This window comes from Gobius niger (assembly GCF_951799975.1).
Source record: "Gobius niger genome assembly, chromosome: 8".
Taxonomy (NCBI): Eukaryota; Metazoa; Chordata; class Actinopteri; order Gobiiformes; family Gobiidae; genus Gobius; species Gobius niger.
The window spans coordinates 16,347,523-16,360,591 of NC_136859.1; the positions used below are offsets into that span (position 1 = coordinate 16,347,523).

Below are 13,069 nucleotides of genomic sequence, written 5' to 3' on the forward strand. Positions count from 1 at the left end.
CTATGGAAATCTCTAAGAATAAAGGATGTGTTTTATTTGATCATATATAGGCAGCAGAAAGCGATTATTCCTTGATATAACCGTTAGCTTGAACCAGCTTTTAATATCCACATTCAGATTTTTTTTTAACTTTCAGGAAACATTGCTGAAGGAATTTGAGTGCATACTGTATTATGTGATTGATTATGTTGTGTTTTGATAGAACTGATCTTGTGTGAACTAAGAAATTAAATGATGAATAAATCTAAAAAGTGTGTGGGGTTTTTTGACAGCGTTGTCGTGGTCTTAAATGATCAAACAATGGGAAAACATAAGTCATAATAGTGTGAGGGGAGTGTCTATTAAAAGAAAGAAATAGAAAACAGGAGTCATGCTGCGTGAACACATCTGTGCATTATCGCTGCAGTAACCCAGACATCTTAAAGTCTTCCAGGAATTAGGTGAGTTTTATTCCATTAATTTACTTATAGTTTACAATTTTATATATATTTTTTATATCTTTTAGAATAAATGTGGATTATGTATAAATACGGATGTTTGCAAGTTTCTCTTTACATAGCTTTGGGTCTGTTTCAGTGCCATAAAAATATAAAGTCACTAGTTCTTAATCACATTTACGCAACTTTAGTTTCAAAAGTGGGATCTGTAGAGTAAAGTAACACATATCCAAAATGGAGATATCTGCTTTTGCAAATGAACTCTTCATTTGATCCTGTTCAACTGTAATTTTCACATTTTACAATAATACAAAAGTGATTGGGTATTCCACTATGTGATTTTAGAGTTATGATTATTGTGACACTTCAACGTGAAACCCTTTATTTAATTCATCATAATCCGAGCATCACTGTGAGAACTAATTAAATTCAACGTTTTCAATTAAACTTCTAAATTATTATTATTATTTTATTTCAATTGTGGCACAGACATTTACAGATTGACATTTATTGGACAATGGACATTGCTGCATTTTTGCAAACTCTTGTAATAATAATGTGACATAAGGCTGACTAACTCATCCCAAATTCTAATGACAATTATTTTTATTCATTTTTAGTTGCTATCATACAATGATGCTTGGCCACTTTCTCCTGACACTTTGTATCACAGGTAGGGGGCACTTTTATCACCATTTAGCTTTGACTAGCATCTCTCCATCTGTTTCATTCTAACACTCTTCTTTCAGGATGCCTCTGCATCAGTTGCTTGGCATGGCATGTGCAAATGCCCAGTCACATTGTTGCTCTGAAAGGCTCCTGTCTGGTCATCCCGTGTAGATTTGACTATTACCAGAATCCCCCTGCCAAACCAGACCGAGTAGTGTGGTACCAATATGTGTCACGTGGATATCCTCTGGTCTACGATGACTTGCACCCCGACAGTGTTATCAGTATCTTTAAAGGGAAGACACAAGTCTCCACTTATGGAAGAAGCTGCACCCTGCTGATCTACCCTGTCACTTGGTCCCACCACAGACAGAAGCTCTACCCCTGGGTCGACCCTGAGAATGTGGGCAAAGGCACCTTTGCTTTCTATGATACAACCGTCACAGTCGAGGTTAAAGGTAAGGACTGGCTTAGTCATTATGCTTATAGTTATGTTTTGTTGTTGTTGCGGACAGTTCAGAAAAATCATTACTCTTGAAGTTGCACATGGTCTAACGTGAAGGCTCTTAAGTCATCATCTGTACTCGGCAGTTTAAGTGCTGGACGTTTAGCCTCTCATCTAAGAAGAAGAGCTGCTTAGAGCTTAGAGAGGCAAAACAACAGAGTCAGAGTGATGATAATGAACCTGTGTCTACGATGGAAAACAGGGGTGTGGTGATTCAAGCAAAACGTCTTGCCCTGCCACTGTACTACTGAGAGCTTACACAAACTTCAGATTGACCAGGGGTCACTAGGCCCGCGGGAACCCCTTGAGATTTTCACTAAAACACACACACAAAAACTGCTTCTTACAAATACAGTTAATTCTGTTCTTGTGTCTCTGTGTTTGTTATAGTAATAAATAATAAAGAGTAATAAACGAAACTAAAAATTGTTAATGAGACTAAAACTATGAGGAAAATGTCTAGATATTTCTGTCGACTAAAATAAGACTAGATAAAAATGAATAAGAAAAGACTAATAATCATCAAAACTTCCAATGACAGTTTGAAAGAGCCTCATATAATTTCAATTCACTACCAAAGGAACAGCTCTGTGCTTTGTTTATGAGGGAGAAGCAGAAGACCTTGATATATAAATATGATTATAATAAATATTATAAATGCAAATCTGACTAAATTCATCTAAGATTTAGTTGACTAAATTCACGCACAATTATTGTACTAAAACTAAATGACATTTTCGTCAAAAGACACTTTGAATAATGTGGTGATACCTATGATTTAATTTCTTCTGTACAGTTTATTATGTTTTTTGTTTGTTTCTACTCACATTCCTACATGTTTAGAAAGTGCACAAAAGCCAAACCTGATGGTGACCGGGGATATGAAGGTGGGCCGGTCCGTGACGGTGCAGTGCAGCGTGTATCACACGTGCCCCTCCTTCCCTCCCGCTCTGAGCCTCAACATCCCGCTGAAAGGACACACTCTGCGCCACAGCAGCCTGACCGACGGCACATCCAAAACCACGCTCTCCACTGTCATGTTTGTGGAGCGGGATCTGCAGACCGTGCAGTGCGAGGTTAGACACACAGGGGGCGCTACTGCGACGGCGACGCTGACTCTCAATGCAAAGTGTAGGTATTGGAAAATAATGTTATCAAATATAGACCTAAAGAAGCAACAATAATGTCAGGGACTAAATCAGCAAGACCAGCTTACAGGCAATTTGAGTTCAATTTTGATAATAAACTCGAATATACAAATCAAACAAAACAACTGATTTTTTCCTATATGTTTATAGGAAATAAGTTAGAACAAAGTAATTTAAAGTAAGAACAAATCAGTTGCAGCCTATGTTCACTTTCGAACCTAAAATCACATGAAAATACGCTTTTCATAGTGTTTCCTTCTTCAAGACTTGTATTCAGTCTCTTGCTGTATATTATTGCTGTTATGTTCCAGGCTCTTTCTCACCTCTGTCCATCGCACCCCCGGCTGTTGAGTTCCTGGAGGGAGTTCCCAGCAAAGTGAAATGCACGGCGTCGTACACCTGTGCCCAGCACATACCTACTCTGACATGGAACTATGGCACCATGGAGGCCTCCACAGACACACGCAGAAGTGGACAGGCTCAGTGGGAGACCACATCTACAGTGAAATTCATATCTACCGCTAAGGATCAGGGGAAATCTCTCACATGCTATGCGCGCTTCACAGGGGGCCAAAAGCAGGAAGCAAGCATTCCACTGAATATTAAAAGTAAGTATTGAGAATGCGTGAAGCAGCATGTCCAATGACTAATGACTGTCTCTGTTTCTGGACAGGAAACATGTTGTCCCGAGGCTGGGCCTTCAGCGCCCCCCGCAGTGTGTCAGGGATGGCTGGCTCCTGTGTCATTGTCCCCTGTTCTTTTACTTACACTCCGCCCCGACGAGTGCACCCAACTGTCATATGGTACTTGTATGACAGCAAAGGATACCCAGCTGTTTATGGCTCTAAACAAGGGGTGCTCACTAAATACAATAACAGAGCCAGTTTGATGGGATCTGTGAATGATGGGAACTGTAGCCTCAAAATCGAGCGACTGGAGATGTCACACAACGAGGACAGAGTGTACCCATGGGTGGACGAGAGCCCAATAACATCCTACCACACCATAGGGCACTCATTTTATGACAAAACCACTCAGATTATTGTTTCAGGTGAGAAATACGCTTTCAATGCGCACACTTTTATGTGAATTACATCTTGGAATTTTATTGCCACAGATTATGCAAAAGAACCACAGCTGAGCATCACTGGCATCCCCACGGTTGGAGCGCAGAGCAGAGTGTCCTGCAGTGTGCAGCACGCCTGTATCTCTGCCCCTCCAGCACTGACTGTGACGGGGGTAAATGGGGAGGATGAGACTCAGCACACCATGTTGTCTGATGGGATCTGGGAGCAACGAGTGGAACGAGTTTGGACGGTGTCAGAGCACGATCGGAGAGTGAGCTGCACAGTGTCTTATCCTGGGGGTCAGAAAGCCACCAGTGAGACGGAACTGAACACTGAATGTAAGTACCTGTATATCTCAACCAGAGGCAGGCAGAGTCGTCAAAACTTTTGCATTTTATCAATTCATTCTGGCAGGAGTAAACCATTGTCACCCAAAGGATTACTCAAGTCAAGGTAAAAGTAATTGGTGGATATATTTGAATACTTAGAAACTTTTGCCTTGTATTTTTACCCTTATATACACCAGTGGTTCCCAACCTTTTTTGTCTCATGTACCCCTTGACTCATTCATTTACACTCAAGAGTACCCCCGACCTCAAAGATCCTGGTAATATTTTTACACAGTGACCAGCTAAAAACATTTCAAAATATTTAAGTCTTAAAAATAAAAAAGCCAAAATAATCACTCTCGAATTGAACTTTTTGTTTTACAGAAAAACAACATTAAACTAACTTTCCTTTGACAGTGATATAGAAATCCCACTCTCTTCCACTCTTTAAATCTGAGGTCATTCCAAGTACCCCCAGCTAACTGCTCAAGTCCCCCCAGGGGTCCCGTACCACTGGTTGGGAAACGCTGATATACACCATACAAAGTAATTAAAATAATTTGGTCTTAAGATAAAAGATAAAAAACAACATTTTATAGACTTTAAAATATCAACATGAAGCTTTATCACCTAACGTCACAGTGTGAAAACAGAATGCTCCAAAAATTAAATGCACTTGAGTCTATATAACCTGCTTCTGATCTCAACCTACATTTGTTTTCAAATGGTCAAACTAAAATGGGCCGGGTCGCTCTGTGTTGTACAGGTCCACATGAAGAGATCACAATGGTTGAGAGGCCGGGGAATCTCACCGAAGGGATGGCCACTTATGTCGCGTGTTCGGTTTCCTACAAGTGCAAGAAAAATACTCCCGATATTGCATGGAACTTTGGAAATATGCAGAGCAAAACAGACACAAAGCAGCTGTCCAAAGATACTTACCAGACCGTCTCAAACATCACCTTCATTGGGTCTCTGGGTGACCATGGTAAACCTCTCACCTGCACCGCTCACTTTGCTGGAGGGAAGACGTCTGACTCAGAAACCCTCTGTATAACAAGTGAGTTTAGCTGATGAAGAAATCAACATTGTGTGTAGCCTCACTTGCAATTTATCGCCACTTTTTTTTAAAACATTTTAAAGGATATGAGAAACCAGAAAACTCCTTTGAAGAAAACTGTAAGTCTGTGAATGTTCAAATCTAGTGTAGCACCATTATGGAAATGTAAAATATATGTGTCTTCAGTTGCAGTCTTGCCTGCGAGTGTCCCATTCAGAGTCAGCGCCCTGTCCCGATCTTGTGTGGTCATCCCTTGCAGCTATGAAAACCCCCACGACCTACTCCTAACTCGGGGCATCTGGGCCAAACAGTCCGGGGGCGTGGTGTATCACAACGGGCGCAGCCACGTCCTGGATCATTTCAGGGGCCGCACTCGAATGGTGGGCGATCTCCACGACGGAGACTGCTCTCTGGAAATCGACGACATCAAACCCTTTGACAACGGGCCGTTTTGCTTCACGGCGGAAAGAGGAAGCACCAGATATAGATTCAACAACAGCTGTGCATTTGTGCTCATGAAGGGTAGGACTACAACATACAACTACAATCATATACTACAACATATGCTCTTAATTATAGATTGAGCTTCAGCTTTTTTTTTTTACCCTGTAGATGTGAAATATTTTTTCTCAAGTAGAGGTAAAAAGAACTCATCCAAAAGATTACTTGAAACAAAATCAATGAAAAGTAAAGATACTTCCAAAGATTACCTGTACACCATAAAAAGTCAACATGAAGCTTTAGTCACTTAGGCCTATACATATACATATATAATCACAGTAGAAATAATAACCAAATGCTTTACCATTACTTTGAGATAATATTAATCAAGCAGAAGTGAAAAAAAAGTGTGGGTGACAAAACTATAACCGCAATTGTACAATGACAAATAAAGCACTTCAATATGTTGTTCAAGCAAATGTCACGGAGAACCACCTGCCTCTGCTTATTTGACTTGAGGTAGGTTTAGTAGCCACAGTATATACTCAAGTAAGACTAACGTTACTTTAAAAAAAAATTGCTTAAAGCAATACTAAGTAGCGTATTTACCTTAAATCCTTTCCGTAGTCCCTCTGGGGGTAATACAAGTGTTAATGGGATGATTGGAGGGTCTTTCATCTCCCCTTGGTGTCTTTGGCCTTGACTTTGTCAAGTCATAATGGTGCCCAAGAAGTGACTTCTTGTTTCAGTCCAGCACACCAAAATAAAAGCACCATCTTCTTATTCATTAGTTCAGAAATTAATTAGTTCAACTTTCTTTCTGCCCAACTATTAACAGACAAAACACTAAAAATGTGTGTATTTAATTATTTTCTTGTAATGGTGCAAGTACCTGCTCAACTAATCAATAAGACGAGCTGTGTGCTTTTATTTTGGCGTGCTGGATCGATTTGAAGTTATGCACAGAGTCAATTGCAACTTGACTGCCACCGGACCGGAGCAACCAATACACACTAATGGAATCACGAAGAAGAAGCTAGCAGACTAACGGGCAAAGCTAACTGTGGGCTAACGCTGCTTAAACAGTATTTACAGCCAAGTTTGAGTGAAAAAAAAAATCCATTGTGTCATTGGATGTAGAATATCCCTCTCTCCCTTTTCTGTCAGCGTACAATTTACTCTCACGGACAATTAATAAGTTAAAAAATCGCATCTTGCTACGACACCTGCAGTTGCGCTTATGGCCTCTAGGGGCAAGAGTTAAAAGCAGTGGCCCAAATATTTACTCAAGTCAGAGTAAAACTGTACTTGGAGAAAATGTGACTTGAGTGGTGTGAGTACTGAGTAAATGTTTGAGGGTAAAAGTCTGAATTATGTTTCAATAGTGACATAAACTATGAGAAACAAAACATGGAATATTATAAATTTAATATTTTCAGAGAAAAAAACTAAAACTTTATAAAAGAAATCATTATGAAGAATTTTCTACTCAAGTAAGAGAGCAGATACTTCTCAATATTGCTCAAGTAGAAGTAAAATGTACTGTATGAAAAAACTACTGCAAAAGTACAGTTACTTCAAAAGGTTTAGGCGCATATACTTGAGTAAATGTAACTGAGCACTACCCACCTCTGCTCACAGCCCAGTAATTTTATACCTTTAGAAGATAGATAAAACAATGTGATTTACTGAATTGCACATATTTTTCCTATTTTGTTTCTAGCATTGCCAGACAAACCTGTGATGACAAACATCTCTTCAGAGGCCGAGGCTGGATCCGTTCTAACCGTGTCCTGCTCAGTGACGCACACGTGTCCAACACGCCCCCCAGAGTTTGTGTGGAGCATCGCAACTCTGAGCAATAAAGTTACTCACGCCGCACTCACAGTAGGACTCTGGGAAACCACCTCCAACATCTCCTTCAGTGTTCCTGAGGGAGACGGGCCCAGCAGTGTGACGTGTACGGCCAACTTCTGGCGGGAGAAACATGAATCCAGCACAAGCTATTTCAGCATTAAAGGTTATTCACAATATTGACTTAGGGGGTCATTTACTAAACATTTCCTCATGTGCAAAGTGAGTACCACGTGCAAAAGTGGATCAGCACAGAGTCAGTTATGCATTTCTTTTACCCACGTAGCATTCTCTCATTTACGTATCAGATTTGGGGCCCTGAAACTATAATATGGGCAACATCAAATGGTACATTAAGTGCAACAAGTAGAATACTTTCCAGCTTGCATCCGCTATTTAGTAACTGCTTTGATAAATGACCCCCATAGTGTGTATACTGCACCTCAACATTTTTTAATTATTATTATGTAGGAGTCTGGTGCTCTCATGAAAGCAACATATTTTCTTTTGGATTAAAAAACATTATCTTAGATTGAGATAGATCTTGTTGGACTCCAGGAAGAAAAGCGACAACTTGATTGTGCTCATGGGGGTCTTACTTTAACTTCTTAACCCCTACCGGAACCGAGCACATTTTCTGCAGTTTGACTTTACCCAAATTTAAAAGCTTCTTTTCAAAAAAGCATCAAAACAGCAACGAAAACAAGGATGAAGACGCAACAAAAAAGCAACAACATTTTTTTTATGTTTTATGTTTCATGTTGCACAATTGAACCCATAACATTCCTACTTGTGAACCTGTTCAGTAACAATGGCCAATAAAACAATTCTGAAAAAAGCTTACAACAAAAGCGACAAAGAAGCAACAAAAACATGCCAGAGAAGCGCCAATAATACACTTATGTGTGACAAAAATCGGACAAAAACGTGGCGAAACCATGACAAAAAATCCCTGTGTAAAAGCAACAAAAACACTATGAAAATACGACAAAACCCCACAACAAATAGACAAGTTAAGTTAAAGCCACAGCGCATAACAGAAAAAAATGCAAGCATTTGTTTTATTACAGTTGTTTTTATCATTGAAAAATGCTTAAGAAATGATCAAGAAACATGGGTTTTTGTTTTTAGCGACTCATGTCTCCTAAGACCTGAATGTAAATACACTGGGAGTGGGGACGTCTCCAGCTCGTTTCCATGGAGATGTCAAAATATGAGATTTAAATCAGTTAGGTCGTCATCCAAATCCATTCTTTGATTACCCACTGCAAAAATAGCGTGTTTTTTTTGTGTCTAGCTGGTCATTAAGATCATGTTTTGTGTGGCTGACAACGGTATAACCTAAAATGTTGCGCAGTGTGTCTTTAAGGTGGGGGGTAAGAGGTTAAACATATTTCATTATTGATCCATTCCATTGCCCTTGATCAGGGATGCTGCCCATAGCCATGAAACTGAAAGGTACAGCCTCTATATAAACCCAAGTATTTAACAGAAATATTTTAGTTTTTCAGTATCAGACTTCGACATAATATCACAGACATAGAGGAGCACGAGAACCTCCTGAACCCACTGTATTTTGCGTCTTCAGGTTCTCTGATTCACCAAATGAGAAAATCTGCTCCAATAGCTGCTCCTGCCTCACTGGTCCTTATTGTCGCTATTGTTGCTGTAGTGGTTGGAGTCGTCATTTGCAGAAAGAGGTAGAGGTTTTTTCTTTGCCTGATTTGTGCTTTGGAAATTATGTTTTACTCTTTCATTCTTTTTACCAACAGAAGAAAATCCAATGACTCACTCAGACCTCCACCTCGCCCTGAAAAAAGGCTGGTTTACATTCATCTTTTTCTTATCGATATTCTCTCTAAAGAATTGTTAACTGTTTGTTCTACACAGGAGGTCGCTATTTGAAAGACTGACCAGGTAGGACATATAGTTTCATTTTATTGGATACTTTTATCCAATGTTTCTTTCCATTTTAGGGCTAGAGACCAAGATGAACCTGACAGGCCTCCCAGACCAGAAAAACGGTACAACCACAAACCATGTTCTCCATTTGTGCAACAATAGAAAGTCACTGTGGTTTATATACGTGTTGTGTTTTTCACAAAGGAAATCATTTTGGCAAAGATTCTCCAGGTATGCTAAATCTTATTTGCATGATGTACAATAATATGTTGTGTTTCATTGTAGAAGAGGAGATGGCCATGCAGCTTGGCAAATAAGGAAAACAAAAAAGTAGGTGTGAATAAATTGCTCACATAAAAGAAAAGAGCGATATACTCATTTTCTCTGCTCATTTTCTCTCTAGACTAGATCCACAGATCTAGTCTAAAGAGTTTACATAGAATCTCATAATTAACCTATGATTAAACATTTAGTCAAATTGACTCAGAAAAGGGACATAAGACTATCATGCTCTTGCTTTTAATTAGATTTGATCATGATTATTACATTTTATTTATCATTATTTGCCTTTTAAGTGTAATTAAATCTGATTTAAAGTTAAAGTCAAAGTTAAACTAAGGATTTCCTGTTCAGTGGGAGCTGTTCTTCAGAGTAGAGCAGATTTAAGCGTTTTGACACAGAGGAACACAAGTACATTACAAGAACATTTTATGAATGTGCCCCTTACAGTTTCAATCTACAAACTACAAACTCTCGTATGAAGTGACGCTGAGCATGAAGTGAAATGTGGGAGTAATTTTTTCTTTTATCTCTTTCTAGACACAGTTCTGTCCCAAACTGGCAGACAAACACACCTAAACCATATTGTCCTTCACCTAAAAAGTACGTTTATATAGTCTCTTGTGAAATATATAATTATTTTTTGCTGTGTTTAAATGCTTATGTTTGAACCAGTGGCCGCAGAGACGCTTATGCCATGAGGGAGATGTGCTGAGTCATTACCACACAGGAAGGCCTCGATATTTGCTGCTTTTATGCTATGTTTGGTTGTGATATACTGATCTATTACAGGAGTCCCAGTGACTGTGTGTCAAACCTTTCAGAAGACAACATGCCTTTCTGATCACTATTGTTATTTCTGCTCTTGTGATACATACATATCATCTGTCAATGTTTAGTAAAATGTCTGTCTGTCACCATCGTTTTCTGGACATCCCCCTTTCGTTCACATGATGCTCACAGAGTTACATCCAAGTAGAGACTCACAATGAAGCAGGAGAAACATTGTTTTATACTAATTTATTACAAGACCAATTCTGCTTTCCGCAGCTGTTGCAAAACAAAACTTTTTCGAACCAAAGAAGGAAGTGGTTAATTCAGAGGTGCACCACAAAGTGCACCAGGATAACATTATCACTGCAGCCTATATAAAACACACATCTACAGCCTGAACATGCAGCTGCTGTTGTTGCAGCCAACACATAAATCAGTAGCTTTTGACATCAGATAATGGCCTGATTAGTTGGCGAAGAAAAGGTTTGAGATCAGCATTGTGGCCAGTAGCAGAAGACTCACAGTTGCACCATCGGCACCATTGCAGTAGTTCCCTTCACAGCAGGAGATGGCGCCGAGGCCCGGGATGCTCGCATTACCGGACGAACACACACTCCTGGTGATACAGCCCTTTACTGTGACAGTGTTTTCCTTTAATGTCACTAAAAGAAATGATTGAATGAAAAAGATATTTACATTATATTCACGTGACATGTGAGTTTGTACCTTTCTTTGTGTGTGATGCCGCTCTGCCTGTATATAGCGCCTCATCGAATCTCTGTATGTTTTATCTAAGCTTGGGCTGTGGAGCAACCCTTGGGGGGAGTAAACCGAATGTTTGCCTGTCCAGAACTTTGGGGGAGGGGACAGATTTCACTGCTGTGGACCCTTTTTCTAGTTATAAATACACTTTCTGGACACTTTATATTCTTTGTTCAGACCGTTTACTTTAATGTCATTCACCTCGCTTACAAGAAAAGGGTTTATACATGCTGATGTGAGTCCTTGTGTGACCGGTAACCATTCAACTAAAACTAAAAACAATATCCTAGTTGTCAGGAGGGATACCTGGCTGGCACCCCTGAAAAAAGATCCCCAGGTAGCACAGAAAACCTCAAAACCGTCACACTATAATGTTAACACTTTGATTAGATGACATTTCTTGACAAATTGTATGTTTGTTTTTTTAAGCCTAAAGAAAAATGTTATGTGGGGCTCAAATACCCAAATGGATTAGATCTTTCAAAATGCAATCCAAAATGAGCAGAAGTACACAGAACACGTTATGCTTAGTGCTGAATGAATAGTGTTACTGAGGATAAGTGAGTTATTACCTGATCCTATGACACAGTGGTCCTCGTCCCCTTCACAGTTCAGGATTCCACTGCAGTCTCCTGATTCATCGCAGCGGTGACACTTCTTTCCATTAGGCTTGGCTTTTGGAGGCTCTTCATTTTACATTTAGAATCACAAATTAGCGTCATCACATATCAGTAGCAACAGCAATAATACAGTATATCTAATGATTAACATGACATCATTCTAAAAAGCCCATGTTGAGGTAGGACTGGTCAGATTTGTCTTTTAACATCAAAATGCAGATGTTTTGGACTAGATTATTGTTAAAGTAATAGACAGTGAGTCTAAAAGTATTACAGATTATACCTGGAGCATTGTTGTTGTTGCACAAGTTTGAGCTGCAGCATTCAGTCATTAAAACTGTCTTAGCAATTCCAATATTTATTGAACCTCTCATGCATTCCTGAGATGGCATACATGACTTGTACCAAATATCTGCAACCTTTGAATTTCCTGCAAAACATGAACGTGCGTTATATGAATTTACTGTCTAAGATAAGGAGGTGGAGACGGTTAAATTATACCATGATGGTTGATTAATCTTAGTGCTCCACATTGATCTGTTTCAGCTGAGCATTGCTTTTGAGGACAGGTTTGTGAGCCCCAGGGACACTCGTAACAAGTCAGACTGTGAGCTGTGGAAATACACACAAAAAGGACAAACTAGAATCATGACAACATAAAAAATAAGGGTTAAATGCACAGAGCAAGACTAAGACAGGTCTAAACCAGGGCAAACCGGCTGAATGAGCACTGTATATGTTAAGTCTTTTTTTTTTTTGTTCAGGAATGTTACAATAATCAAGAATGTGCTATACCTGGACAATACAATAAGGAAAATCAAGATTCTGTAATAAACCAGTAAAAAGACATTTCTGCAATCTGACTTTCTCAGTCTTGTTGTTTTAATTCCCAAGGCTTTAAAGTGTTTAACCAGCTCCCATTTTCAATTATACAAAAAGTTAGTCCTACCTTGTGGAAAAAGTAGAATCCCAGTGATCAGCGGATACAGAAGCATCATGTTGGAGACAAGTGAAGTTTTCAGTGCACTCGCTCTGTCTGTGATGGATGATTTTATGAACTTTAGACCACTCCCTTTTTCAACCTGTTGCTTTGTGAGAAACAATTGTAAGTAAGTAACTGCTTTACGAATGAAATAGTGTTCAGGTTTTACCAGTATGTTTTTGGAGGTCGGGGAAATTGCTTTTCTTCAGAAACGAATCAAAAAGCACATTTGTAGGGAAC

At 39.3% G+C, this 13,069-nt stretch overlaps 1 protein-coding gene across 2 annotated transcripts; it reads left to right on the plus strand.

Moving 5' to 3' along the window:
• Positions 1-1,061: 1,061 nt before the first annotated feature.
• Positions 1,062-10,421, plus strand: LOC306966121 (uncharacterized protein). 2 transcript variants are annotated; one of them, XM_079560771.1, is made up of 16 exons: positions 1,062-1,110; positions 1,187-1,564; positions 2,455-2,742; positions 3,071-3,367; positions 3,433-3,810; positions 3,877-4,164; positions 4,922-5,215; positions 5,299-5,334; positions 5,402-5,737; positions 7,380-7,676; positions 9,099-9,210; positions 9,283-9,334; positions 9,404-9,427; positions 9,487-9,534; positions 10,232-10,294; positions 10,367-10,421. In XM_079560771.1, exons 1-13 carry the CDS (start codon positions 1,071-1,073, stop codon positions 9,413-9,415), a joined length of 2,808 nt encoding a protein of 935 aa, XP_079416897.1. In that variant the 5' UTR covers positions 1,062-1,070; the 3' UTR covers positions 9,416-9,427; positions 9,487-9,534; positions 10,232-10,294; positions 10,367-10,421. The 2 variants fall into 2 exon arrangements, with proteins under 2 accessions (XP_079416897.1, XP_079416896.1); XM_079560770.1 differs by having other exon boundaries at positions 9,283-9,427.
• The last annotated feature ends 2,648 nt before the right edge of the window (positions 10,422-13,069 follow it).